Source organism: Chiroxiphia lanceolata, chromosome 1, assembly GCF_009829145.1.
Source record: "Chiroxiphia lanceolata isolate bChiLan1 chromosome 1, bChiLan1.pri, whole genome shotgun sequence".
Lineage (NCBI taxonomy): Eukaryota > Metazoa > Chordata > Aves > Passeriformes > Pipridae > Chiroxiphia > Chiroxiphia lanceolata.
In genome coordinates, this window is record NC_045637.1 from 101,262,235 (window position 1) to 101,288,087 (window position 25,853).

A 25,853-nucleotide genomic window follows, 5' to 3' on the forward strand; every position below is an offset into this window, starting at 1 on the left:
CCTTAGCCCTGCACAGGACCATCCCCAAGAGTCACACCATGTGCTCGAGAGCATTGTCCAAATGCCTCTTGAACTCTCTTAGGCTTGGTGCTGTGACCACTTCCCTGGGGAGCCTGTTCCAGTGCCCAACCACCCTCCAGGTGAAGAACCTTTTTCTAATATCCTACATAAACCTTCCCTGACACAACTTCAGGACATTCCCTCAGGTCACCACGGAGAAGAGATCAGTGCCTGTCCCTCTTCCTCCCCTCATGAGGAAGTTGTAGACTGCAATGAGGTCTCCCCTGAATCTGTTCCAGGCTGAACAGACCAAGTGACCTCAGCCACTCCTCATACAGCTTCCCCTCAAGGCCTTTCACCATTTTTGTTTCCCTCCTTTGGACGCTCTCTAACAGCTTAATATCTTTCTTATATTGTGGCACCTAAAACCGCACACAATATTCAAGGTGAGGCTGCACCATGCTAGTATGTCTTAGGTGACACTAACATAAATGTGTTCTTGAAGTGCTTCCCTGAGTTCTTAGTTGAACAGCTCTAGTGAAACCCCTGAGGTGTTGATTCAGCATTAGTAAAATTCATAGTTGGAGGCAATACATTGACTCTTACATTTTAGTGGGGGGAAGAGGGTGGGGAAGTGTCTTTGTTCTATATCAAATGCAGAACAATAGTATCTCCCATGAATGTAATTTGACCTTTGACAGGAGATTTATTTATGGGTAACTGATGTGGGAGGCTCTTCCACAGATGTCCCCCTCATCTGTTTCAGCCTTTCATTAGTTTTGCTTGTGGTGGAAAACCAGCAGTTAGTACCATAGTACCTGTTTGTCTGTCTTCCCTCTAAATCCGTGTAAGTCTATGGATAGCTTTGACAGGCTAGTGGCATGTAATTGTTCATTCTTCTATCGTGACGGCTGTTACTGTTAACTCTCTCCTCATGGTGTATAATCTTAAATCAATACAAAATTAATACCTTTTGTTAATATGCTAGATTACAGATCTTCATGTTTATAAATATAATCTAAGAGAAGACATGACTCTTACACTTCATGTTAAAGAAATACTTCAGCACTATCAGCTTCAGAAAGTTAAGTTCCCTCAGTGATTAGAATAGACTGAGATAGGGCACCAGCCATGTAATGAACATGTGAAAGCAGAAACAGTATTCCAGACTCTTGCATAAATATGTATATTACCAAAATTATTTCACAGTGTAACTTCAGTGAGTTGAACTATGAGAGCAATTTTATTGCTGGTGTGCTTGAGTTTGCTACTCTTCCCACTGATCTTTGGAGCAGTCCAGATAAACCAATGAAAGTATCTAGAACTCTTCCCAGTGTTTTGTAACAGCCATAACATAACTAGCAAAAAGCGAGGAATCTTCAACAGGGCTAGATAATGGTTGAGGAACCTTAGAACACTTTCATTGTTTTGCCACAGTGCTTATATGCTGGAAGTGCTGTAGTTTTGCTTTCCCTGTGGTCAGCTATGTGCTGTTCTGGGCTGTCTTTGGTGCCAGCAAGCTTGTTTAGGTAGCTGATCTGTCCAAAAAACAGTATAGATTAATTTTTGTCTAGAGCAACTTCCTAAGTGCTTTGCCACCTAGTGCTATTGGGAGAAAGGTTGTGGGAAGATAGTCAGACTGCACCAGGTTCAGTTTATGTCAGCCTTGCAGACACACACAGCTGGGTTCAAGTGTTGTGTGTTTTGTCAGTGTTTTATGTGGACAGTGATGTAGCTGCTTCATTTTCTTTTCAGCACACTACAAGGTTTGAAATCTTAAGACCTTGATTTTGCTCTAGATAGTTTCTGTTGTTTAGTTTGTCAGGGTTTTCACGTGCTGTTACATGTGGGTTTCAAGAAATTTCCTGATGGAAATGCCTTCCTGGAAGTCATCTTGCAGGATGCCAAAGAAGCTTTTTGGTTACAAAATGCTGAAATTGACTTGAAACATATGGAATTCATGTATATTCTGACTTCAGAAGCTGTTGCCTAGTTCATGGCTATGCCCAGAAGCTGGCACTAAGGCCCTGTGGAGCCTTAGGAAGTCTGTGAACTTCTTTCCTAGTGTTTTTGTGACTTCTTGTTGGAGAAATCTTAGTTCTTCTGATGATGTCTTCAAAGTACAAAGCTGCAGGCATGTGGGAACCACTGTTCTTTATAGCAGTGTGAGGTAATTTACAGGATGAATGGGCCTTGGTTACTTGATGAAGAGTTCACTGGTTGACTTTTCCAGTTTAAGTGCCTGCGTATGGTTACAGTTTGAAGTACCTGTCTCAAGGAGCTGGGAAATGTAGATCTTTTGCCTGAGATTTGCTGCTGCTGAGAGGTAGAACTTAAGTCAGTTTTCTACCCTTTGCTTTTGTTAGTATATGTGTAGTCAGTCACCTTAGTAAATTTGTTTTGTAGGTGTGGGAGACACAAGCACCTTATGTGGTGTGCCCTGGAAAGCTTTGGAAGGAAGGGCTTACAAAACCTTGAATGTGGTTTAACTGCTTGTTAAACTTATGGGAAGCAACAAATCCTTATTACCATTTAAACGTGTTTATGTCAAAGGATTATTTTCAGGAGAGAGGGAAATACTTATTGTGAAAGTTTCTACCTTGTTCTGAGGTTGAGGTTCAGGAGGCCTGTTCCATTATCTAATGAGACTAGTCATTTCTAAGATAGGTTTGAATATTTGTTTTAGTTCTCATCTTTTTCTAGGCTTCTACTTTTAATTCATAGTGATTATTTAACATTTGAAATACTTGTTGTGCCTTAATAAAATACTGATACTACTTCATGCAGAGCTTGACAGATGTTGTGTGTTTAAACACCAGTCGAACTTGAGCCATGGAATGACACTTATTATAATAATGCTGATCTAAGTTTAAAAACTTCCTTACTCTCCAGTTCTTAAAACAGTTGTTATCATATATCCTGTCTTATGTCCTCATGTATCCTATCAATTTCTGGGTCATGGGCTGTTTCTGCTGTTCTGGTTTCAATATTGTAATTGGAAGCAACTGTTGGGAGGGTTAGACTCTGCTTGCCTGGAATTGCCTCCCTCCTTTTCCAGGAACACTTTTGTTGCAGAAATATCTGAGTCATTCCTGAGGTGTCTTCCAGATACTTGGCATCTAGTATATGCTAGTGCTGTTTTCAAAGAATACATTCTCAAGTATAATTTTGCTGTTGTTAACCAATCTGAAACTACTAGACTCAATAAACAATGAAGTAACTAGTTGAATTTGTGATCTTTTCATAACAGATAAGATTATATTGCTTGATGGTCCTTGGGGACATCAATATGTTGTCACTTTTCAAAATTCTTGTTCCTGTGCTTTTTTCTCAGAAAGCTGAACTTGTAATTTTTAGGTCATGTGAGGCAAGAGTGCTTTGAATCAATTTGGGGAATTAAGAAACTTTGGAGAATATTTAAACTCACTTAGAAAATACTGTCAAATAATTACCATAAATTTTCACTTCAAAATAAGATAAGTTGTAGCTAATGTTTCGGGAAGTGATAGATTGTACTAAATTTAAAGTACAGAATAGTGCAGGTATTAATTTCTTCAGTTAGAAAAAAAATGAGTTATTTGATTAGAACAGCATGAGTTTCCATTACTAAATTTTCTTTAATTGTTCAATAAGTAATTGATAATTTTGCCTTTCTGGAAGTATTTTGGTCAAAGCATACTAACTATAGTTCTTAATATTGTGCAGGCGGCTCACATATTTCAATTAAATTACTCCTATTCCTTCAAATGTATCAAGTTCTAACCCTGTTAAACAGAGTAAAGATAGGTGCTGTAATGTATCAGCTAGTGGTTGTAAGTGATGTTTGTTATATAAAAGAGTCTTCAGAGAAGAAAGTTACTCATTATAAAAGTGAGTGGGTAATGAGGTTAATGTGACAGACTTTCAAATTTTTATGTAATCTTAAAGGAAAGGAAACAAACTGGAATCCAGTTTTGATGTATTAGTTTTATGTAGGCTATAAAATTAACAATAAAAAGTTGGGGGTTTTGTAATTGAAGGGCACCACCATCTCTACTTATTAACTAGAACCTACTATACTAGCTGTACCAACTGTGATTAAACACAAAGCTGTGTATAACTAGTCCCCTTCAAACAAATGTCTGCAGCAAATCAAAGTCCTGCTGTGAAGCACAACTACGTATTCACAAAGCCTGCATTCAGCTTTATGTATAGTACTGCAGAGGATGCCAGCTGAATTTGTGCCTGTAGTGATGTGACTTCGGTGTAATGCTTTTCTTTCCCTGGTCTGCTCTTGTTGACGTTGCATATACAAGACTCCAGGGAATCAAAACAGGCAGAATAGCTCCTTGACCTCTTTTGGTCTCATTCTCTAAGAAAATGAGGCTGATCATATGCTCTGTTCTTTGTTATTTTTCAGCCTATAGGCCAGTTTTGGGTACATTTTGTCAGAGGTGTCTTTGATAAGGTAGTTTCTGTAAATTTCTTTAGTATGTACTGCTGGCTAAAGAGGGGGAAGTCTACCCTGTGATTCACAGTGCTCCCTGTGAAGGAAAGGAAGTAATCTAAAGTGTTGTCTGTTGCCCTGTTTCGATGGTACACAGCTACTCTGTTGGCCACTTTTTTGCTCCCTCTAACTGTATGAACCTTGGGATTATTGCATTGAGGAGGGATGTAGAGGACAAATGGCATGGATATGTAAGGAAGCATGCTTTGATTGTTTTGGAGCAAGTTACTATGTAAGAAAAAGCCAGTTGAGAAACAGGACAGCTTAAGAGGAGTCCTCTAATTTGATCAGACAAGCAAGATGAATGAGGGGATGAAACCCATTAGATTTTTTTTCACCCTTAAGCATATTTTCGTCTCAGTTTATTGGACTGAAATAGTAGATGGGAGGACAAAATATAGACTAATAAAGAGAGATCAAGGATTCCTGCTTTTTGTTTTCTTCTTCCCTAACATGTATTTGCAAAGATATCTTCCCTGAAAATATTGTCCCTGAAGATGAAAAGCTTTTTTTGTCTTGGCACCTGATTATCTTACTCTTGTAAATCTGGATAATCACTCTGTGGTCCAAGACTTTATGTGGAAGTTAACATGATGCTTATGTGTCCAAGTCCTGTCACAGAAACAATGTCCAGCTCACTCCTCTGGTGGGTGGGTGGAGCTGAATGCTGTATGTTGGGTTTAAATCTGTGAGGGACTGCAGGTAACATTTTTTGCACAGAGGAGCTTTGATGTAAGGTATAAAACTCAGGAGAACTCGATATTGCTGCAGGTAGAAGCCAGAAGCTTTCCAGCTCCAGCTACAAGTTCCTAGATTATCTTAATAATGTAAAAATAAAATTAAAAGTTATTTATTTACCTAATCTTCTTTCCTTTGATTAGATTATTAGACTGTTGGACAAGATGCCATTGCTGATGCTAACATGAATTCCTACCTCTGCAGTTCTTAGTTAATCTAATTGCTCCCTAGCCTGGCTCTACAAAAACGATCCTAGCTCCACCTGGAAGCCTGCCATTAAATGGGGCACAGAATCATGGGGGTGGTTATCTGCAAGCAGGCAGTAAAGCAGCTGTAGGAGCTTTGAGAACTGCTTACTTCGGCAGAGCAGCCAGATGCATTTGTTTGTGTCCTTATCTGCACAAGTATGTTGGAAAAGGGCAGTTTCCTAGGAGTTTATCTGAAGTGGAGGTGAGGACTGATCTGTAGCATGGTGGTTAGACAATGCTTTTGTCCTTTTCAGTGAAGGTGTTGCAGTACATTGTTGAACCAGTTAAGCTTATGCTTCTCTTCCAACTTGTTGAACTACACAAAGAACTGTTTAAAAATAAACTTTAATATATGTCATCAGCTGTATTATGGGATTTAGAGTGGGTGTGGTAAAAACCTGACTTGCAGAAATGGATGATACAGCTATTGACAACACCCTGCTTGACTCTGTGTGTGTCTCTCTGCTGTAGGGTGACGTAGAATTTGACTGCAGGATAATCCAGTGTTTTATCTTCTGACTCCCAAATAATTTTGCATTGTGAAGATGAAAATAATAAAAAAAAAATCACAATACACATAATAAGATGCTTTCTTGAGCTTCATACAACAAGGTTCTTGCCATAGTCTCTGTCAGTTTTTTCATAATTATAAAGTAGGCCAATTCAGAAACTAGATATAACTCACATTAATACTACTTATGAAAATAAGCCAGGCTACATAAATTATGGGTGGAAAGACTTTGTGTGTGAAACTTCATCTCAGATGCTTTACTGTTAAAATTGGAATCTAAGTTCCTCTTTGCTTTTCAAAGCACACTGAAACGGGCATGTGGTAATAGCTTAAAACTTATCACTTTCAAGCTGTCTCTCCTCTCTGGCACAGTACTTGCTCTGAAGCAGTCTCTTTGGATTAAGTGTTGTTTGCACAGTATCATATTGCCTTGTACTTGCATTGTTTGTAACTTATTTCTCTCTTTCCACTTTGTCTACTATCAGCAGGCCTGAGTTTTGCTAGTGTTGTATCTTTACTGGATTGTGAAGAACTTGGGAGCAAACTGGTCTCCTTGAGCTGCCTCCTACTACAACGTGTAGCAGAGTATTTATGACAACCTTATCTTTAGGATTTGAAGTCTGTTGTAGCATAAATCATAGAATTATAGAATAAGCCAGGTTGGAAAGGACCTCTGAGATCATCAAGTCCAACCCTTAATCCACTACCACCACAGTTACTAGACCATGGCACTAAGTACCACATCCAGTCTCATCTTAAAAACCTCTGGGGACAGAGAATCCACCACTTTCTTGGGCAGCCCATTCCAACTCCTTCCAGTGAAGTTTTGCTGTCTTCAGTATTTTAATGGAATGTTGTTTACTGACAGTTATTGATGACTTGGAATACTGCTTTGACTGGTTGGGTCAGGTTTTTATAATTTCAAGGTTTTTTGACTCAATCTCTTATGCTTCTTTGAACGGGTGTTATCAAGACTTCTGAAAATGATTGGCTACTATAAAATCTTTCTGGGTAAAGAATTTTCAGGGAAAAGGAGCATTGTCATAACTTTATTATTTGTAAGGATCAAATTGGAAGTGGAAATGTGTTGGGTTCTTCATGTGTCAACTGTTGCAGAGAGTACAAAAAGCAGCAACTTCTGTTTGTCACACCGGGACATGACTTGTTGAATTGCAACTTGAAGTAAAATATCAATTTTCACACTGCTCAATCCACTTAAAGACTAGAGGTTAATTTACAACAATTACAGTGAAACATTGCTATTGTATATTTGAATTCAGATTGTTTGCACAAATTCACCTGACAGAGGTCCTGCTGAATTCACTTGGACTTGTTCCAGTATTGAAGTACTTACGGAAGAATAGTCTCTTTTCTTGCTCAGAGTACGCCATATCCAGGTATACTAGTGCTTCAACTTCTCTGCTTCTGTGGGTATATATTGTAATCAAAGCTTCGCAAACTGAGCTGTTGTCAGTTGGTAAATGGAATTCAGATGAATTTTCTTTATATTATTTGTCTGAAATACGTACTAAGAAGTATGACTTTCAGGGTATGTTTTTCCTTTTAAGAGAAAAGTGGAAAGACAAAACAATGGAGTATTTCAAGATGTAATGTAGCTTGAAAACATGCACATGGCTTGGAACTATTTTCCTGTTCTTATACCGCCTCTTGAGTAAAAAGGAAGCAATGGTTCTTTGTAAGCCGAAATGGAAATGTGTTTTTGTTCTCTTCCATCTCCTTTTTAAAAGAACTTGTAACATAATGTTAGTTGTATTTCTCTGCTATGGCTCTATAAATGAGTACATTAGCTTACTCATACTTACTTCACTTAGGTAATCTTTTGGGGGAAAACAATTTAAGTGACTTAGTTTTCAGTTGCATTTTTAGAATTCCTTGACAGCAGAATGGTACTGAGGTGATCTGAAGAGTTTGTCATGTGGGTTGTGGGTTAACCTTGGTAGGCAACTAAGTACCACACAGCTGCTTTCTCGCTCCTGCTCTCTACCAGTGGGATGGGGGAGAGAATTGGAAGGGTAGAAGTAAGAAAACTTGTGGGTTGAGATAATGATAAGTTAATACATTTAAAAAAAAAAAAAAAGGAAACAAGCCTGAGGAAAACAAATTATTAAAAAAAAACAAACTTGCTCACTGCTGCCCAAGCAATGCCCAGCCAGTCCCTGAGCAGTGGCAGTCCCGACAAACTTCAAATGTCTCTGCCAACTTTTATTCCTAAGCACTGGCATGGGGATATCCCTTTGGTCAGCTGTTCCAACTGTGTGTCTCCTAGCTGCTTGCTCATGCCCAGCCTACTTGCTGGCATGGCAGCATGAGATACATGGCTCTGTATTTATTTATTTATTTTTTCTTCCAGGAAAGATTGGCTGAATCTCTACTGAAGCTTTAGTCAGCATGCTTTTATACTTACCTGCCTCACTGCTAACAAAACCTTAGTGCATGGACTCAACTAGGGATTTTGATAAAAGTTTTAAGAAGATTGTCATGCTTCACATTCTGATAGTTTAAGCTGCACACAAGGGTAATTCATTATGCAGGAGGATGTAATTTTAGTGTGACATTTCCTTTACCCATTGTGACCATTTGACAATGAGGTAATAGTGCCTTGTTATGACACTGTGTTATCTGATAGTTCTCTATGTAACTGAGCTGTGCTGCCATATGAATGTGCTCTTTTTGAGCTTTCTAATTAACAAAATCTGAGTTACATTTGATTCTTAATTGCTTCCATACATGTTTATTGTATTTATATATGTAATGTGGATGTCATTGTGTCTTTTGCAGTTCAGAGCTTGTTTTGACCTGAAATCTCTGGAGGAGAGTACATTCTGTCACTGTACAGGGACTTTCACATGTCTTCAGAACTGTGCAAGCAATCACAGATTTTACTATTGAGATAGGTAGGGAATGAAACAAAGGTGTGGGAAGATCTGCTGAAGAGATCTGCTAAAACTATAACATGCTTGATTTATTTTTTTTAAGTTAATGGGATTGTTATGTTTTGTATTTCTGCAAGCATACATTAAACTATGTGAGTTAACTCGTAGGGCCTCTTGGTACTGGTGACATGCAGAAATTTGTGTTTAAGCAAACAGTCATGGGACTGAGACAACTATTCCAAATACACAGAATAATTATATTTGTAGGCAAGTTGAATCTTTTTACTCTATGTAAACTAGATTATTCTTTTGGCTTCTGATGGACTTATTGAAACTGGGTATTTTTAGGTTTTAAGTTTGCTTGCTTTTCTCTAAAAGTACACTAGCTAATCCTTGCTGCTTTGTCTTAATGCTTGCTATTTAAGATGGAAAGTCCATCAAAAGTCTGTTTTCTTCCCTTGCAGCTGTCATATCCCATGTTTGTGATATGGTGGTGTACAGTGTTGACTCACTGTGGCTTCCTATTTCAATTCTTGTGTAGTAAACTAGCAAGAATTTTTGACACGTACTGTGTCACTAAAAGAAAGTGTCATGTTCTACATACCAAGATGTAAATCTTTTCTCTTAATTGCTCTTGGGTGGTGTGGACCCACTTGTGCTGTTTCCAAATGGTGAAAGATTTCTTTGCTTAAGTAGCAAAATAGATGAGCTCAGTATAATTTGTGGAACGACTTCTAGTGAAAAAGCAGATAGGTTTCACTGAAGACAGCAGAACTGAATTTAAGACATTAGATATGTAGGGATTTGAAACAAATCCACTTTAAAAGTTCATGCAGGAAAAGGAAAAGAAAACTAATGAAGCAATATTTTTCTTCTAGGTTTTTTTCATTTGATACCTGGGAATTTTCTGCAATCCAAAGATGGCAGCAAATAAACCTAAAGGACAAAATTCCTTGGCTTTACACAAAGTCATCATGGTGGGAAGTGGTGGTGTAGGAAAATCTGCTTTAACACTACAATTCATGTATGATGAGGTAAGAATCTGCACTAGAAATTAGGAGATGCCTGTTCTACATAGTGTTGTTTAAGTTAAATTTGTACAGTTGTTTTCTGAAAGGGTCTAAATATATGTGATGTGGTATGAAAGTCATCAATTAAATGGGACAGAAACATGTTTTGAGGTTAGTGATTTGCTTTCTAGAGATACCTGTGAAGGTAAAATTTGACCTTTTTCAGACTTCTAAGCAGTTAGATGCTCTGTCATATTATTGGATTATTTTCACATTGTTCACTAGACCTATTAGAACTTAGTTATTACAGCTGAAAGCTTCTTCACTTAGGTGAGTTGCATGATGCCTGAAACAACCAAGCTTTTCTATATTTTTTTTATGCTCCTGCTGAAGAGAGGAATTAAAATCAGTTTCTTGTTTCCTTACCTTTTTTCCCCAGTGAAAGTGGCTTAGGAAAGCAAGAACTGTTTAGGCTGAGGAAAAATCTGGCGTTTGAATATTGAGGCGTTTGAATACTTCACATGGCCTAAATGCATATGCTTAGTTATTAGTTACTGTACCCATTTAAGATGCTTGCTATATCCTTGTGTTCAAACAGAAGCATTTGCCTTGTACAGGCATGATTTTATATCATTAAGGGGTTTTTTTTCTAGTTTGTTGAAGACTATGAGCCCACCAAAGCAGATAGCTACAGGAAAAAAGTGGTTCTGGATGGGGAAGAAGTCCAAATTGATATATTGGACACAGCAGGGCAGGAGGACTATGCTGCAATTAGAGACAACTACTTCCGAAGTGGAGAAGGCTTTCTTTGCGTCTTCTCTATTACAGAGCTAGAATCCTTTGCAGCAACTGCAGACTTCAGGTAAGTTACAAGGCAAGATAATTATTCTAATTACAATGTGATGATTGCAAGTGAATTTTTTTTAATTGTTCTGTAATATCTTTTTGATAATCCATATTGGATGACAACTCTTACTCTTGTCACGTAATGTTTTGAACAGATGCCTAGCCGTGCCTTCACTATCTGTACCACTTCAGATAACTTAGCTGCTGTTTTTCTGAATACCAGAAAGGCTGTTGCCACAGAGCAGATACTTCTGCCCTTTGTAAGTTGGTGTTGCTTGGCACTTGTGCTAGGAAGCAGTGTTTTTTGAGGAGGTATACAGCTATCCAAAGTAATGGATCTGAGAAAAATCTGAGTTTGTATGGTTGCCTGTAATGTATGTACAGTACTGTGTACTCCCCAGAGGTGTCTTTTTTTAGTTCTTGCTCCATATGTAGAGGACTATGATGTGTTTCTCTTAACCTGTGAAAACCTTAGAACAAAAAAGCAGCTATAGCATGTGCAACTGTTTTATACTAGAATACTTGTTATAAAGATGACATGACCAGATTTCAGTTGAAAACTCTACAGAATAACCATATCTGGTCATCCCTGTCTACAAAGTCTTAGGCAATGTGAGGCATGAGCACTGTATTCTGGGAGAGCAAAGTGCGTAGTATCAACACCACAAGCCTTTCTACCTCTTAAAGATGGTTTTATGAACAACAGAGTATTGGGTTTGGGTGACAAGGTTTTGGAAGCAGGGGTGGCTTCACTGAGAAGCTGCTAGGAGCTTTCACTATATCCAGTGGAGCCAAAGCCAGCTAGCTCCAAGAAGTATCTACCTCTGGTGAAGGCTGAGCCTACCAGCAACAGTGGCAGCACCTCTGGGATAACGTATTTAAGAAAGGGAAAAAAAGTTGTTAGGCAGAAGCAAATTGCAGCCAGAGAAGAAAGGAGTGAGAATAAGTGAGAGAAGCAGCTCTGCAGATGCCAAGGTCGGTGAGGAAGGAGGGGGCGGAGGCGCTCCAGTTGCCAGAGCGCAGCCTGTGACGAAGACCGTGATGAGACAGGCTGTCCCACTGCAGCCTATGGAGGTCCGTGGTGGAGCTAATATTACCTGCGGCCTCTGGAGGACCGCAAGCCACAGCAGGTGGATGCCTGAAGGAGGCTGTGACCCTGTGGGAGGCTCGTGCTGGAGGAGGCAGCACCTGTTGAGAGAGGAGCCCACACTGGAGCAGGTTTGCTGGCAGGACTTGTGACCCCCTGTGGGACCCACGCTGGAGCAGTTCTTCATGAAGAACTGCAGCCTGTAGGAAGGGCTCACCTTGGAAAAGTTCATGGAGGGCTGTCTCCCATGGGAAGGACCCCACACTGGAGCAGGGGAAGGACTCCTCTCCCTGGGGAGGATGCATTAGCAGAAACAATATGTGATGAACTGACTACAACCCTCATTCTCTGTTTGCCTGTGCTGCTGGTGGGGAGGAGGAGGTAGAATTGGAAGTGAAGTTAAGCCTCGGAAGGAGGGAGGGGTGAGGGGAAGGTGTTTTTTAAGATTTGGTTTTGTTTTTCATTGCCCTACTGATTTAATTGGTAATAAGTTCAATTAACTTAGCCAAGTTGTGTCTGTTTTGCCTGTGACAGTAATCAATCAGTGATCTCTCCTGTCCTTATCTCAACTCAAGAGCATTTTATTGTATTTTCTCTCCCCTGTCCAGCTGAGAAGGAAGGTGATAAAGGACTTTGGTGGGTACCTGGTATGCAGACAGGGTCAACACACCACAAACACAAATGAGGAGTATTTTTCAACTGAAGTAGTAGATATACATTTTGTGTAAAGTATTGCTGTAAATCTGTCCCTTCAATTTTGCTTGGGTGGAATTTTTCTCTGTAAAAGATATGGATGTAATTTTTTGAATTTACAAGACAAAAGTTCTGCATAGCATTCACCCTTCCTATCAAAATCAGTATATTATTTAATTGTAAGAAAACATAAAACCAAAATTTGGAACTGGGTATTTCTGGTGTAATAAGTGTTTAACAGGATAGGGTTTTTAAGATGGCTTTCAGGCATGCAGCATATTAAAACTCTTATGATAATAATAGAATATTATACAGGCGGCAGTATATTACAGATGTTCAACGTTGTTTGAGAGAGAAAGCATATTTAAATTGCTCATTGCTGTATTTAAAAAAAAATTACAAAAGAGATCAGAAAATGGTTTTACCTGTTCAAAGTGTAGTGAAATAGGAAAGGCCATAACCTTTGACAAAAAATAAGGAAACAGTTTCATCTTCTAGTGTTTTTTTTTTTTTTAATTTATTTGTGTCTCTATATGTGTGTGTTTTACATATTTTGAGAGAGGGAGGAGCAGACCTTGTATGTTTGCAGGCTTATGCCAGATACTGTCAATCGTGTAGGACTGTTTAGTATAGTTCAGCTCCTCTAGAGTGCAAAATGACCTGTTCAAATCTGTTTAAAATCATGTTAACGCTTCAAAGTACATGATCTTTGGCTTTAGAAAAAGTCCTACTTTTCCAATAAAGGTGAGCGTTAACAATATACATGTTGATACAACAAAAATGAAAAAAAAATCCCTTTAATTAAAGATACTAAAATTCTCCTCTGTCCAAATCTGAAAGTGCCTTTCAAGTTGCCTTTGAAACTGTAGAAGCCTAAATGCTAAAATGTAGCTCAGAAAAATTACATTTTCTGATGTGTGTACAGTTAAAGTACCTTTGACATTGCTGAGTAGTCTGAGGGCATACTATTTAAGAGCCATATATGAAAGAAAGTGACAAGAAAAATTTGGATGTTTGTTTCAGTGGAATTTTGTTTTGCTGGAATGGCAGACCTCCAACAGAGGAGCTGTGTACTGCTTTAATATCTGCAGTGGGGTTCCTGGTACGCTCTGAAATGCCAGTGCTCCAAGTCATTTTTTTCAATAGAACGCAGACCTGCAATGACTACTATACTTTTAAATATTTGAAAGGCAGTTTGATAAAATTTGGCCTTGCTTTGGGTAGAATTGGTCTGGCTCTTATGTTTGGTTTTTTTGTTTTACGTTCTAGATTTCAAGCTGGCGCATATCATTTGTTCAGGAGATATCAGTCTTTGGAGGGGTCACAAAGGAGAATATTGTTATCTGGATTGCTGTTAGATTAACTCTTTACATAATGAAATTGTTTGGCATCTGTGGTGGTTTGACCTGGCATTTATGCTAGGTGCCCACCAAAGATGCTCTATCACTCCCCTGCTCAGCTGGACAGGGGAGATAAAATACAGTGAAAGGCTTTTGAGTTAAGGACCAGGAGAGATCACTCATCAATTACCGTCACAGACAAAACAGACACAACTTGGGGAACTTAATTGAATATATTACCATTCAAAATCAGAACAGGATAATAAGAAGTAAAACTAGCCTTAAAAACAACTTCCCCTCACCCCTCCCTCCTTCCCAGGGTCTACCTCCTCCTCCCCAGCGGCACAGGAAGGCAGGGAATAATGGGGGTTGTGGTCAGTTCATCCCATGTTGTTTCTGCTGCTGCTTCCTCCCCAGGGAGAGGAGTCCTTCCCCTGCTCCACTATGGGGTCCCTTCTATGGGGGACAGTCCTCCATAACCTTCTCCAGTGTGAGCTCTTCCCACAGGCTGCAGTTCACTAATTGCTCCAGTGTGGATCCCTTTCCATGGGGTGTAATCCTTCACAAACAGACTGCTCCAGCTCTGTCCCCCACAGAGTCAAAAGTCTTGCCAGCAAACCTGCTCTAGCATGGGCTCCTGTCTCCAGGGGCTTACAGGTCTCTGCCAGGAGAACCTGCTCGAGTGTGGGTCTCCTCCATGGGCTGCAGAGGAATCTCTGCTCTGGTGTCTGGAGCACCTTCTCCCCCTTTTTCACTGACCTTAGTATCTGCATAGTTGTTCCTCTCACATATTCTCACTCCTCTCTTCTCTGAGTGCAATTATTTCTGTGCAGTAACTTTTTTTTTCCCTTCTTAAATACATTATGCCTGTGTCATTACTGCCATTGCTTACTGGCTCAGCCCTGTCTATTGGTATGCCTGTCCTGGAGCCAGCTGGCATTGGCTCTGTTGGACACCAGGGAAGCTTCCAGCAGCTTCTCAGAGAAGCCACCCTTGTAGTCCCCTGGCTACCAAAACCTTGTCACTCAAACACCATATAGAATCACCTAGATAATTAGTGTTGAAAGCTACTAGTTTTTACCAGTAATCTGATTTACAAAGATACTGCAGTGATGCACTGAGTTTTCTTCTGGCCACCTTCCTAATCCACTGACTATTCAAACTACTTGTGGATAGCTGCACACCCTGTTAAAACATTTGCACTTGTATTTGTGGGGGAGAGGAGAAATGTTGCTTTTTGATTATACCTCAGACATAAATGTAGTGTTACAAGCTGCCTCCAATGCATAGCAGTTGATTTAAAAAAAAAAAAAAAAAAGGCTATCTGCAGTTTCTCAACCCTGTGAATAGTCTTCCCCCACAAGACTACATGCTATTCAGAGCTTTTTGTAGCAGCGGGAGAATCCTGCCATATACCAAATGAAAGCCCTTTAGAATATCAATTACTTAATTGTCTTCAGCTTCCCTCCCTTCAACTTTAAATTTTGTTTCACCTGAGCCAGCAAATTCTCCATGCTTTTTGTCAGTCTTACAGAAATTGCTCCATGATCAGGGGCTAAATTTCACTGCTGACTTTATGCTCTTTTCTTAGACAAAATACAGAGTATCCTTCTGAGAAAACTGTTCTTCCTGATACTTCTAATGTATTTCCAAGTAGAAGAAAACTTTCATTATTTTTTAAGTGTTGGAGACTTATGTACCAAACGATTTGTAGTATTGAGATTTATGACTTTAAACCTTGCATTCTAGCAGTTAAAACAGTAGAAGCGTCTGTCGTTAAAAGTCTGATGCATATACAACTTGTATCTCTCTACATTGGCTTATAACTGAGTGAAATTCTCTGCAGAGACTGAATATAATTGACTTGAGAAAGATTCCTGAAAGGAAAAGATTTTCTCTTAATATGCTATAGATCATCTTATCAGCTTTAGAAATGGCACATGCATTTTGTTAGGAAAAAATCAGCAGTAAAACTGAAGCTTGGGTAGCTTAAAAATGGCAATCAAAAGTAGTAATATAAAGACAATGGAAAATGCTCTCAAATAACACTGTTAAAGGGAATGAATTATTAATATAAACTCTCACCTAAACCAATCCTGTTCTATTTTTTTTCATTTCTTACTGACTCACCTCCTTCCTTCCTGGAGGACTAGTTGTCTGTCCCTGTCTTCATTCTGTATAATGTCATAATGAGGTTTAAGACTTACCTGTTACATAAGCTTCATAAGAGGAATATGTGGCTTTTCACTGTAAAGATGGAAAAGTATTTAGTCTGAGTTCTTCTTTTTGTGTTCTAAGAATAGTACTCCATGCAAAGCTTAATTTTCTTTTCCTTTCCTTTTTTCTCCAGGGAGCAGATTTTAAGAGTAAAAGAAGATGAGAATGTTCCTTTTTTGCTAGTTGGTAATAAATCAGATTTGGAAGATAAAAGGCAAGTTTCTGTAGAGGAAGCAAAAAACAGAGCTGATCAGTGGAATGTTAATTATGTGGAAACTTCTGCAAAAACACGAGCTAATGTTGACAAGGTAATAACTGCCCTCTTTAAACAAAGGATCTGTCCATCAGTTTTTATGTTATCCCTCTTTTCCATGGGATTCTCTATATGTTCATTATTTTAGCAATTATTTTTGTGAAATTTTATTCAAATACTTTCCTCCCTTAGCTTGCAGGGAGTGAATGACTAGGTGACTTCATGTAGAATAGTGAAAATGTTGGCCTAGACTTCTTACTGCATTTTCTGTAACTAGAAGACAGTCTGCTTCTGAACAGTGAGGAGTACTGTCTGATCCTCAAAGTAAAACACCTTGTAAAAGCAGATAAGGGAGGGATTTGAGCCCTCCCTACCCTCATTTAACCATCTGCCTATTTGTATGTTGCTTTGATGAAGAATGGATGAACCCAAAAAGCTTTGAAAAGCCTAGAAGTGCCTCATGAGTTTTCAGGGATTAAACCTGGTTCAGAAGGTCGTGAAATAAGAGAGAATATTTGTCTCCAAAAAACTAAAATATTGATTAGTTGTAAGTATTTCACTATTACTGTAAAAGACAGGAGTTCTACAGCCTTGTAGACTGTAAGAGTAACAGATCTGTGGCAAAAGAAAGAAAAGACTGGTCAATGGCCCTTTTATTTCCAGAAACTCTGTCCTGAAGCAATTGCCTCTACTGTTTTGCACCAAAGTTTGCATCAAACTTATGTGGTTTGGTGCAATGGGCCAATCTTTCCTTTCAGAACTGTTGATAAATTTGACCACAAATTGAATCCTAGTATGGTTTGGGTTGGAAGAGACCTTTTAAAAATCTCTAGATCCAACACCACTGCCATGGTCAGGGATGCAACCCACTAGATCAGGTTGTTTAGGGCCCCATCCAACCAGACCTTGAACACTTCCAGGGACGAGGCATCTACAACTTCTCTGGGCAGCCTGCTCCAGTGCCTCACCACCCCCACAACAGAGATTTTTCCTAATTTAATATTTAAATCTGTCCCGTTTTAGTTCAAAACTGTTCCCCTAAGGGTCTTATCACAAGCTACCACGGTAAAAAGTTGTTCTCCCTCTTTTTTATAAGCCTCTTTAAGAACTGAAAGGCTGCAATGAGGTCTCCCTGGAGCCTTCTCTTCTCCAGGATGAACAACCCCAGCTTTCTTAGCTTGTCTTCATAGGAGAAGTGCTCCAGTCCTCAGATCATCTTTGTGGCCTCCTCTGGACTTGCTCCAATAGGTCTGCATCTTTCTTGTGCTGGGCGGCCCTAGAGCTGGACCAAGCACTGCAGGTGGAGTGTCACCAGGGCAGAGTAGAAGGGGTCAATCACCCCCCTCGATCTGCTGGCCAGTCCTGTTTTGATGCAGCCCAGCATACCATTGGCCTTCTGGGCTGCAAGCACACTGTTGGCTCACATCCAGCTTTTAATCCATGAAAACCCCCAAGTCCTTCTCCACGGGGCTACTCTAAATGAGTTCTTCTGCCAGTCTGGACTCATGTCTGGGATTACCCTGACCCAGGGGCAGGACCTTGCACTTGGTGAAAAATTTTCTAACATGAATCCTTATGTATGAGCTATCAACTGAGTATGAGAGCTGTAATGTGAGTTCTCTTTTGCAATAACTTAAACGCAACTGTTTTTTCCTGCCAGTTATCTTCCTGAAGAAACTGATTGTTCAATACTACATTAAGAACTGTGTGCTGTTCTGTAGAGTAAATGAAGTCAATTAAACACAACAGAACTAATTTTCATTGATGAATACAGCTTTGATGTTTTTTTATTGTTATAAAAGCTAATACGTCTTTTAGTTTTGATGTATAATTGCAGTTAACAGCCATCTATTACAGTTGTAGAAATTCCCAGCTCTTCAAATCCACTTTACTATCTTGTAGTAGCTATGAAAAAAAGTGTGTGTATATATATTTTTTCAATAGCTCTCTGATCAATAGCACACACAGGGTAGGCTACCATAGAGTTCCAGGTTTCTTTTAGGAGCTGGTGGCATAATGGATCCAGATTAGGATGTGTTGTATAGATTTAGGATTTGACAGGCCATAAATGAGGCTCTGTTGGCACAAGTGAATACCACGTATTCTTAGTTACTTGGAGCATACGAAGTTTTTTGGTTTGTTATACAAACCTGGGTTACTCTTTTATAAGAAATCTGGCCTCTCTGAATTCCAGAATAGTGGGTTTACTCATTTGGGAAAAATACAGACAGCTGACACTTACTTTGGCAAAGGTGACCCAATAAGCATTTTCTCAGAAGGTTATGTGTCCCAGACAGCTAAATATTGTAGTGTGATATCAGTGCTTAAGCAAGTTGACAGTTGCATCTTACCATTAGCACAGATTTAACTTCAAGCAAATAACTTAGTGCACATCTGAAAATCTAAAGGCAATCTCATTTCTTGATGGAAATGTTTAGTTCCATCGATTTTCTTCAGATTCCATGTAATGAAGATTGACACTCTTGCTGCAGTCAATATGAGATTAGTGTCATTGCAAATAAAAACCTACTGAGCTCTGTAGAGGAGCTTTTCAGCCCCTGCACTGTCCATGTTTCACAGAAATGAATCAAGTCCCTTGACATAGATCTAGAAAATGTCTCTTGAGAAAGAAAAGTTTTAGAATTGCTCGGATGATTCCCTACAATAAAATTATAAAGATGAAATTATTATTTGCTGTAGCCTCCTGTGAGTCAGGTAAAAATCTGCTTTTCAAATTAGTAAAGTAGTTTTAAGCAGTCCAATCATAAAGCCTTAACTGTCAGTAGGATCTCTCTTAAATAAGTCAGGGGTATCCAACTTTGTCGCATTTGTTTCCTACTAAACCATTTGAGGAAAACAAACTTCATGTGTACTTTAAGTCTTTAGTATGGTAGCTGATATTACCTGACATAAGAAATAGTTTATGTAGTCATATGATTGATAACTTTGCTTTAAGGGAAATGCTATTTTTTTTTCCCTAGTCACTTTGTGTTTAGACTTGCACCATGGAACATAGCATGAAATGTTCAGTGTATGTCACTGCTCCATTAGTATGTTTCTAGGATTTGGGTGTTCACTTTTTTAGCCTTTGCACTTCATCACGGAAAATACTCAAAACATGAACTAATTTCCTTGAGTCTCCTCAGGAGGATATTCATACAACATTTGAAAATCTTGGCTGGTGATGAGACCCTTGTTTCAATCCTTGTTTAAAATTGTCTGACAGGATTCATAAGCAAATGTCAGAAGACAGGGGAACATTATGGTGCCATGAAAGAAGAAGGACTGCATCATATCAACTTGGCCTTCTGAATCAATGAAAGATTTGTTGGGTTAATATTTGTTTGCTCAAACTGGTTGCATATAATTGACTCTAAACAACTGAAGTGAATATCAGTGATAAATTAACTCATGTCTGTGACTGTTTTTGCATTTATATTCTTGCATCTTTTTTAGGTGTTTTTTGATTTAATGAGAGAAATTAGAGCCAGAAAAATGGAAGACAGCAAAGAAAAGAATGGAAAGAAGAAAAGAAAAAGCCTAGCTAAGAGGATCAGAGAAAGATGTTGCATTTTATAATCAAAAGCCTGGATTCCTTTCCTACTCTGACCATACTAATAAAAAACATAATTTATAAGCATGCCATTGAAGGCTGAAGTGACTGAAATTACCCTAACATGTTGGAAAATGTAATGTACCACTAAAAGCATGAATTGGAGCTGCACTGAAAGTCAAATTCACTGAAAACAAATTATGTGGCTTCAAGAGAAGCAAAGTTCAGTCCATTTCATAATTGCCTACCTTCTCACATTTCTTCTGAATGTAGTGTTTCATAGGCAGTCTTTTCTTTAATAGTGAACAGAGGGGCGAAGTATTACTTTGTGGGTTCTTATAAAGCGTACTTTTTTATCACTGGTAATTGTCAATTCATCTTGTCTTTTGTTGCCTTGAAAATTGCAATTGTGAACATGATACCTAACAAAGCAGCATGCAGCTGTTTTGCCATGGAGTTATGCAAATTAGAAAAGAATAATGTATATGCGAACAGTTATGTTGAGGAAAACTATATGTGGTTCTGCATTACCTGACTAATTTAGAAGAGTGATATAAACTTTTACATTGAAATATTTGAATATGCCTTAATTTTAAAACCCAAACATAGCAGGTTGCTTAATCAAGGGTGTATTTTCAACTTTGTTGCATGGAGACTGTCCCTGCACATCAGTGCGAGACTGCCCTCTCTGAGGAGCGCAGTTACATGAATGATTTTACTAACTAGCTGTCTGCTAGCACTGTCTGTTCTTTAAATACGTGCCATACTCTGGTATTGTGAATAACACAGAGCATATTCTGTCATCCATAATTTGGTAACAGTATGGTATCTTAACTAAAAGGTCAGAATACATATAAGACTGAAGTCATAAGCCTATGGCACATCTAAGCCTGGAATGGTTGTTTAAAATTTAACGTGCTGATACCTTGAAAACTTCCCTTTTGCGCATAGATTTTTGTCTAGATGTTCCTTGGGTTTTAACTCCCTGGAATTGGGTGGAGTGGGGCTAATCTAGTAGCGCTAATGTGTTTTAAGATGTTGTCTGGCAAATTCTGGTTAATTTCTTTTGCGTTCCTAATACTCAGCTATGGGAACATGGTGTGTTATGCTGAAGCTCTTTGCAGGTTTTGTATCGTTTAGTCTATGTTGATTTTCAAAGGGGGAACAGTGTAGCTACTTTTTCTAGTTAACGTTGATATCAAACAATCAAACATGCTTTGCAATACAGAAACATTTAACATGTACATCCAAAATCCCCAAACAAAACATACTGCCTCAGTTGCTTGAAAACAGCAAGAATACTAGCACACGGTTAGTATGCTACATCTTAACTAAGAAAATACCAAAATGTTTGAGGGTTTTGGACTCCTTTGTGGTGAGACAGGCTAGATCAGTTTCACAAACTGTTATACTTTTTATACATGTGTAAGCCTATAACTGACAGTTTAAAATGTGCTCAAGCAAACTAGGTAACAAATATTTAACTTTCATGCTAACAGACGTTTTAGGGACTCAAGTCTTAGAAGTTATATATGTCATGTTAAATATTTATCAATAGGAATTTTGTATGTGCATTTAGTAGACTGCCAAGTGCAGAATTAAAGTTACTCATGTAGCTGGCAAGTAAGCCAGTCTTCATCTTACTGTGTACTCATTTGGGTCTATTTAGCCAGGGAGTCTAACCACTAACATCGTGACTTTGCTTTGGAACCTGTATACTGGGAACTGAGGTGTTATGAAGCCACTGGACACATGAAAGCTGTCTTGGCTGATGCCTTATCCTGTCCTTTTATTTGCTATTTGAGCCATTCAAAGATGAATAAACTTCCATTTTTCTAAAATACTTGTGCGGTGTTAATTAATAACTGTTATTCATAAATGTTGGTACAGCTGATGCCAGTTGTCAAGCAGTTGAACCTCAATATTCCAGAAGACTGGTTTGTGTGCGTGAACAAAATTGTACATTAAATCTCATTAGAATTATAAAAAGCCAGTTCATAATAGTGAGACTGTGTATGTGCTACCTTTTATCCAGAGCTAATTTGCTTAGTTGTTATAAAAAACAATATCAGAAAACAGGCAAACAAACTGAGGTAGCCTTGATTTAAAAACAAAAAACAAGTGGACAAAAAACAACCAACCAACCAAAAACAGACTACCCACAACCTACATAAGTTTTAATAAAATAAAAATGAATTCTAAGTCATTTTCTTTTGGGACAGTGAAAGAGAACGTAAGTGTTCTTCTCAACTTGCAGAGAATATAGCTTGCATTGTGAATTATAGGATTTGGGTATATGTTAAGAGAGTCATCCAAACTGAGTGTTATATTTGCATCATAGAGGAGTGTTTGGTTTAGCCTGCTTTTGTGTCTGAAGCTCCTAGGTCTACCTGCTCAGAGTGCTTCTGTGCCCTATTTCTCCAAGAAGCTAAAGATACTTTCATCACTGGCAGGATCAAAGCCTTCCATAGTAGTTCTCTCCAAGTTAGCCTAATGCTGGCAAAATGCATGGCTTGGTAAAACTGCAGACAAGAGAGATGCCTTACTTTGTACAAAGCTATAAAGTTCAGTTTTCTGTTACATGTGAATATGAAACTAACACTGAATTTTTATGCTAACTCCATTTTTTCTGTAGCTTTTCATAGCTTTAAAAACTTGATTAACTTTTGAAAATATCGGCTAAGAAATCTGTGGTCTATTTTGTACTTTCTGTAGCCTCCTGATGAGCATACAGTAGCTTAACAATAGCAGTGTCTAGCAGTTTTTTTGTTCTGCGGCAGCATCGCGATGTGCAGGAGGTGCTTCCCATTAATACTGACCTTGTTAACATCACATTAGCATGCAGAATGACCCCTTTGGCAATTCCAGTGGCAATCATAATACAATAAAATATGCTTCGTATCTGAGCCTTATGCTCACTATATTCATCTGTAGGAGCGAAATACTTTGTCTATATATATGTATAATGGGCTTGCTGAAAATCTTGGGTTCTGTTTTGGGACACCAAGCTTCACAGTGCCTCTGTAGTTTCAGAGACAGAGGGTAGGTGTTCTCTGCTTGATTATAGACCAATGCAAAATGTGGAGCAGCAGAGTGACGGCTGGTGTCACATGAGTGCATATAATCCATTTAGCTGTGCCAGAGCTGGATCAGAAGGTTAAGACTGAGCACGTGACAATTGGGAATTGAAGAGCACACACCTTAATTTCTAAACTTTCTCACTGCTCAGACGTGTTGGCTCTTCTAGTCATGTGGATGCATAATCACGTGCATTTCCAAATTCACTCCTGCCAGTTTTTGGCTGTGGCTTAAATGACTGGGTGTGTTTTTAAGAGGTGACTCAAAGAAACATCTTGCATATTTTTGTGGCAGCTTCAGCTTGTTACTAAAATTGAAAGGTAGGAAATGTGCCAGTGTTCCTAAAACTGGAGTGTAAATTAATCTTTGATCTAAATACATTGACCAGACTGGAATATTTTTGGTTGAAGCTTCATTGTCAAAGAAATGCTGAAATGCATACTGCTTGAGATCTGCCCAGGATCAGACACACGCCAAGACGCTTCTCATTTACAGAAGGTCCTGAATAGATCTAACCAGCTATCTAACTGGTACTATCAATTTTAGGAAAATATTCAGAAGATATAATTTGGCTTGTGTGTGCTAGGGTATTTTATTTTTTTCACCTCTTTTCCTGATGTGCAGACTGTTGAGAAATACATATCTATTCATTTAATGAGCTTGGTAACAATCAAATTTTTTGTAGTTGTCCATTTCTATTTGGATTTGACCATATTTATGTCAGGAAAGCTAGGAGAGGGGAAGCTTATTTCTGCACCACCTGATGGCAGGCAGCCATCATCTGTGGGCAGCTGTGGAAGCACATGGCCAAAAGGGAGAAATTAGGAAGTGGCCAGAACCCAGATGAAAGCTCAGGGAGTCTTTGCAATGCTTTGGGAGCTAAGACGAGAAGTGGGAACCAAAACTCTGCACACCAGGGATAGGCACAAAGTACTGGTATGCTCCTGCTGCCAAAAGCAAGGTGGGACAAACTGGAAACCAGATACATGCTTTTGTTTCCTCTTCCTGGCAGCATGAGTACTGATTTTCAGGTATTTTCTCATTGTCTGAGTAACAGGTGAGGTAGCACCTGCAGTAGTGTTGGACTTATGTTTTCTCTAGTCCTCTGCCGCCTTCTTCACAGAGCTCACGCTCATTCGTCTCTGAAAGAGAGTAGGCAATAAATGCTTACAGACTTGTTAATGCTGTTTCCTGTGCTTGTGCTGTGTGAGCAAGGAGTAAGAAGAGGTTGGAAGAAGGCTGGAAGAAGCCTCACCTGTAGACCACAGCAGCAATGACAGCAGTCTTGTACTCTTTCCATGGAAGCTCTGGAGGAGGATCTGGGATTTTGAAGTAGCGCAGTTATTTTTCTCTCTGTGCTTCTTATGGATGGAGAAGGCTAGAGTTGTCCATTTTCTACCTTCTTGTTCTTGATTAATGCTGTGAAGGCTTATTGTTTGTCAGTATCCCAGGTGCAAAGGAGAGGATCTGATATGACAGAGCTTGTGCCCCATGGATGTCCTGGCTAAGAGTGGAGGCATGATGATAACCAGTAGCAAGGCTCAAAGATCAAGCCCTCAGTCTGATGCAGGATATCCTCCTCAGCTACATACTAAAATGAGCCTGAGAGCAACAGCACTCCCAGTTTGTTATGTTTTAGACACTGGATGAGTGTCTAAAGTAAAGTAAAGTAAAGAAAGTAATGAATTGGTGTTTGTTTTCAGCTGAGCTCAGCATACTTAATATGCTTCTGTTACAGTTATTTTTGCTTTTTGCTTCTTTTGTGAAGAAAAACTTATGAGATAGAGTTGGGGTTTTTTCAGTGCAACAAATCAGACCTGTTGGCTGAAATGCTGCCAGACTAATGTGTTAAATACTAGTCATCTCTAAAGAATGAGTCTAAAACAGTAATCCTGTTTTATCTGATAACTGCCAAAATGCCTACTGAAATGGCCTGTGGAAGTGTTAAAGGAGCAGTTAAAAATAACATACTGTGTCCATGCATAGCAGTTTGTTGTGGGTGGTTGTAACTCCTGTGAGTGTCAGAGCTGGCTTGAGGAGGTAGATACTAGATGCCCTTAGCTGCTTCTGACAGACTTATGCTGCATCCAACACGAAGGAAGCTAGCAGAATTTGGTAGCCCCAGTGCTGTTAGATGAGTCTTTCTTTGTTTGTTTGTTTGACAAAGTAGATAATAATACAGTTATTGCCACTGTTTCCGGTTTTGCAGCATTATTTAAATCTGCAATGTAAGATGGACATCTTTCATTGGCTTCCTATAAATTTAGTAAATGATAAATACCCAGATTCATAGACAAGGTGCCCAGAGTCTGGGTTTTCATGAGCAAGCCCGCATGGTCCTACACTGAGAGCAACAGTCCATAGAGACCACAGCAGAGTTGCTCTTCTGATACTGGTTCCTTTTGTTGAAAAGAGATAGGAGCATACTGCATCCTACTCCAAGAATGTGGTTGTCACTAGGGCAGTACACTTGTCTGAGTGGGACAATGCACTTGGTCCATTAAATGCTTCTGTTTGCTTAAAGTAACAGCAGGCAGAAGAACCATGGCTTAGAGCATAGTCCTTGCTATGAGGTTTCTTCTATAATTTTTAATCCTCTAGTCACATGACTACCTTTATGCAGTATAGAAGAAACTGTTGGAATGTGTCTCGTTTAGCTTCTATTTCGTTTTTATGTAAAGACCTTGAACCGTTCATGTGGAAAATGAGATTAAAACCACAAGCATTTAAATAATTGATATTACAGTATAGGGTCCTGGGGGTGCTCACAGGCCTCAGTGTCTGGGACTGGCCTCCCCTGAGACCCTACCCCCAGTCTCCTGCTAAGGGCCCAGGGGGCTTGTCCCAGCTCAGCCTGGGGCCATCAGTCCCTGCCTGAGCCATGCTCTCCAGCATTGTG

The 25,853-nt window shown here is 39.1% G+C and overlaps 1 protein-coding gene and 1 long non-coding RNA gene across 7 annotated transcripts in view; one reads left to right on the forward strand and one right to left on the reverse strand.

Annotated features, from left to right (window-relative positions):
* RALA (RAS like proto-oncogene A) overlaps positions 1-21,719 on the forward strand; it is a 31,917-nt gene extending 10,198 nt beyond the window's left edge. For 5 of the 6 annotated variants that reach the window (XM_032706516.1, XM_032706490.1, XM_032706524.1 and 2 more), the window contains 4 exons: positions 9,756-9,911; positions 10,541-10,749; positions 16,204-16,378; positions 19,780-21,719. In XM_032706516.1, coding sequence (XP_032562407.1) covers positions 9,798-9,911; positions 10,541-10,749; positions 16,204-16,378; positions 19,780-19,902 — 621 coding nt within the window. In that variant the 5' untranslated portion in view covers positions 9,756-9,797 and the 3' untranslated portion in view covers positions 19,903-21,719. Of the gene's footprint in view, positions 1-8,782; positions 8,899-9,755; positions 9,912-10,540; positions 10,750-16,203; positions 16,379-19,779 lie in introns of all 6 variants that reach the window. The other variant, XM_032706507.1, reaches the window with a different exon arrangement.
* Positions 824-8,549, reverse strand: LOC116796153. The gene is made up of 3 exons (XR_004360279.1): positions 8,409-8,549; positions 7,283-7,408; positions 824-946 (listed from the first exon to the last, which is right to left on the reverse strand). It is a non-coding gene; the product is annotated as an uncharacterized LOC116796153 (long non-coding RNA).
* Positions 21,720-25,853: the final 4,134 nt, after the last annotated feature.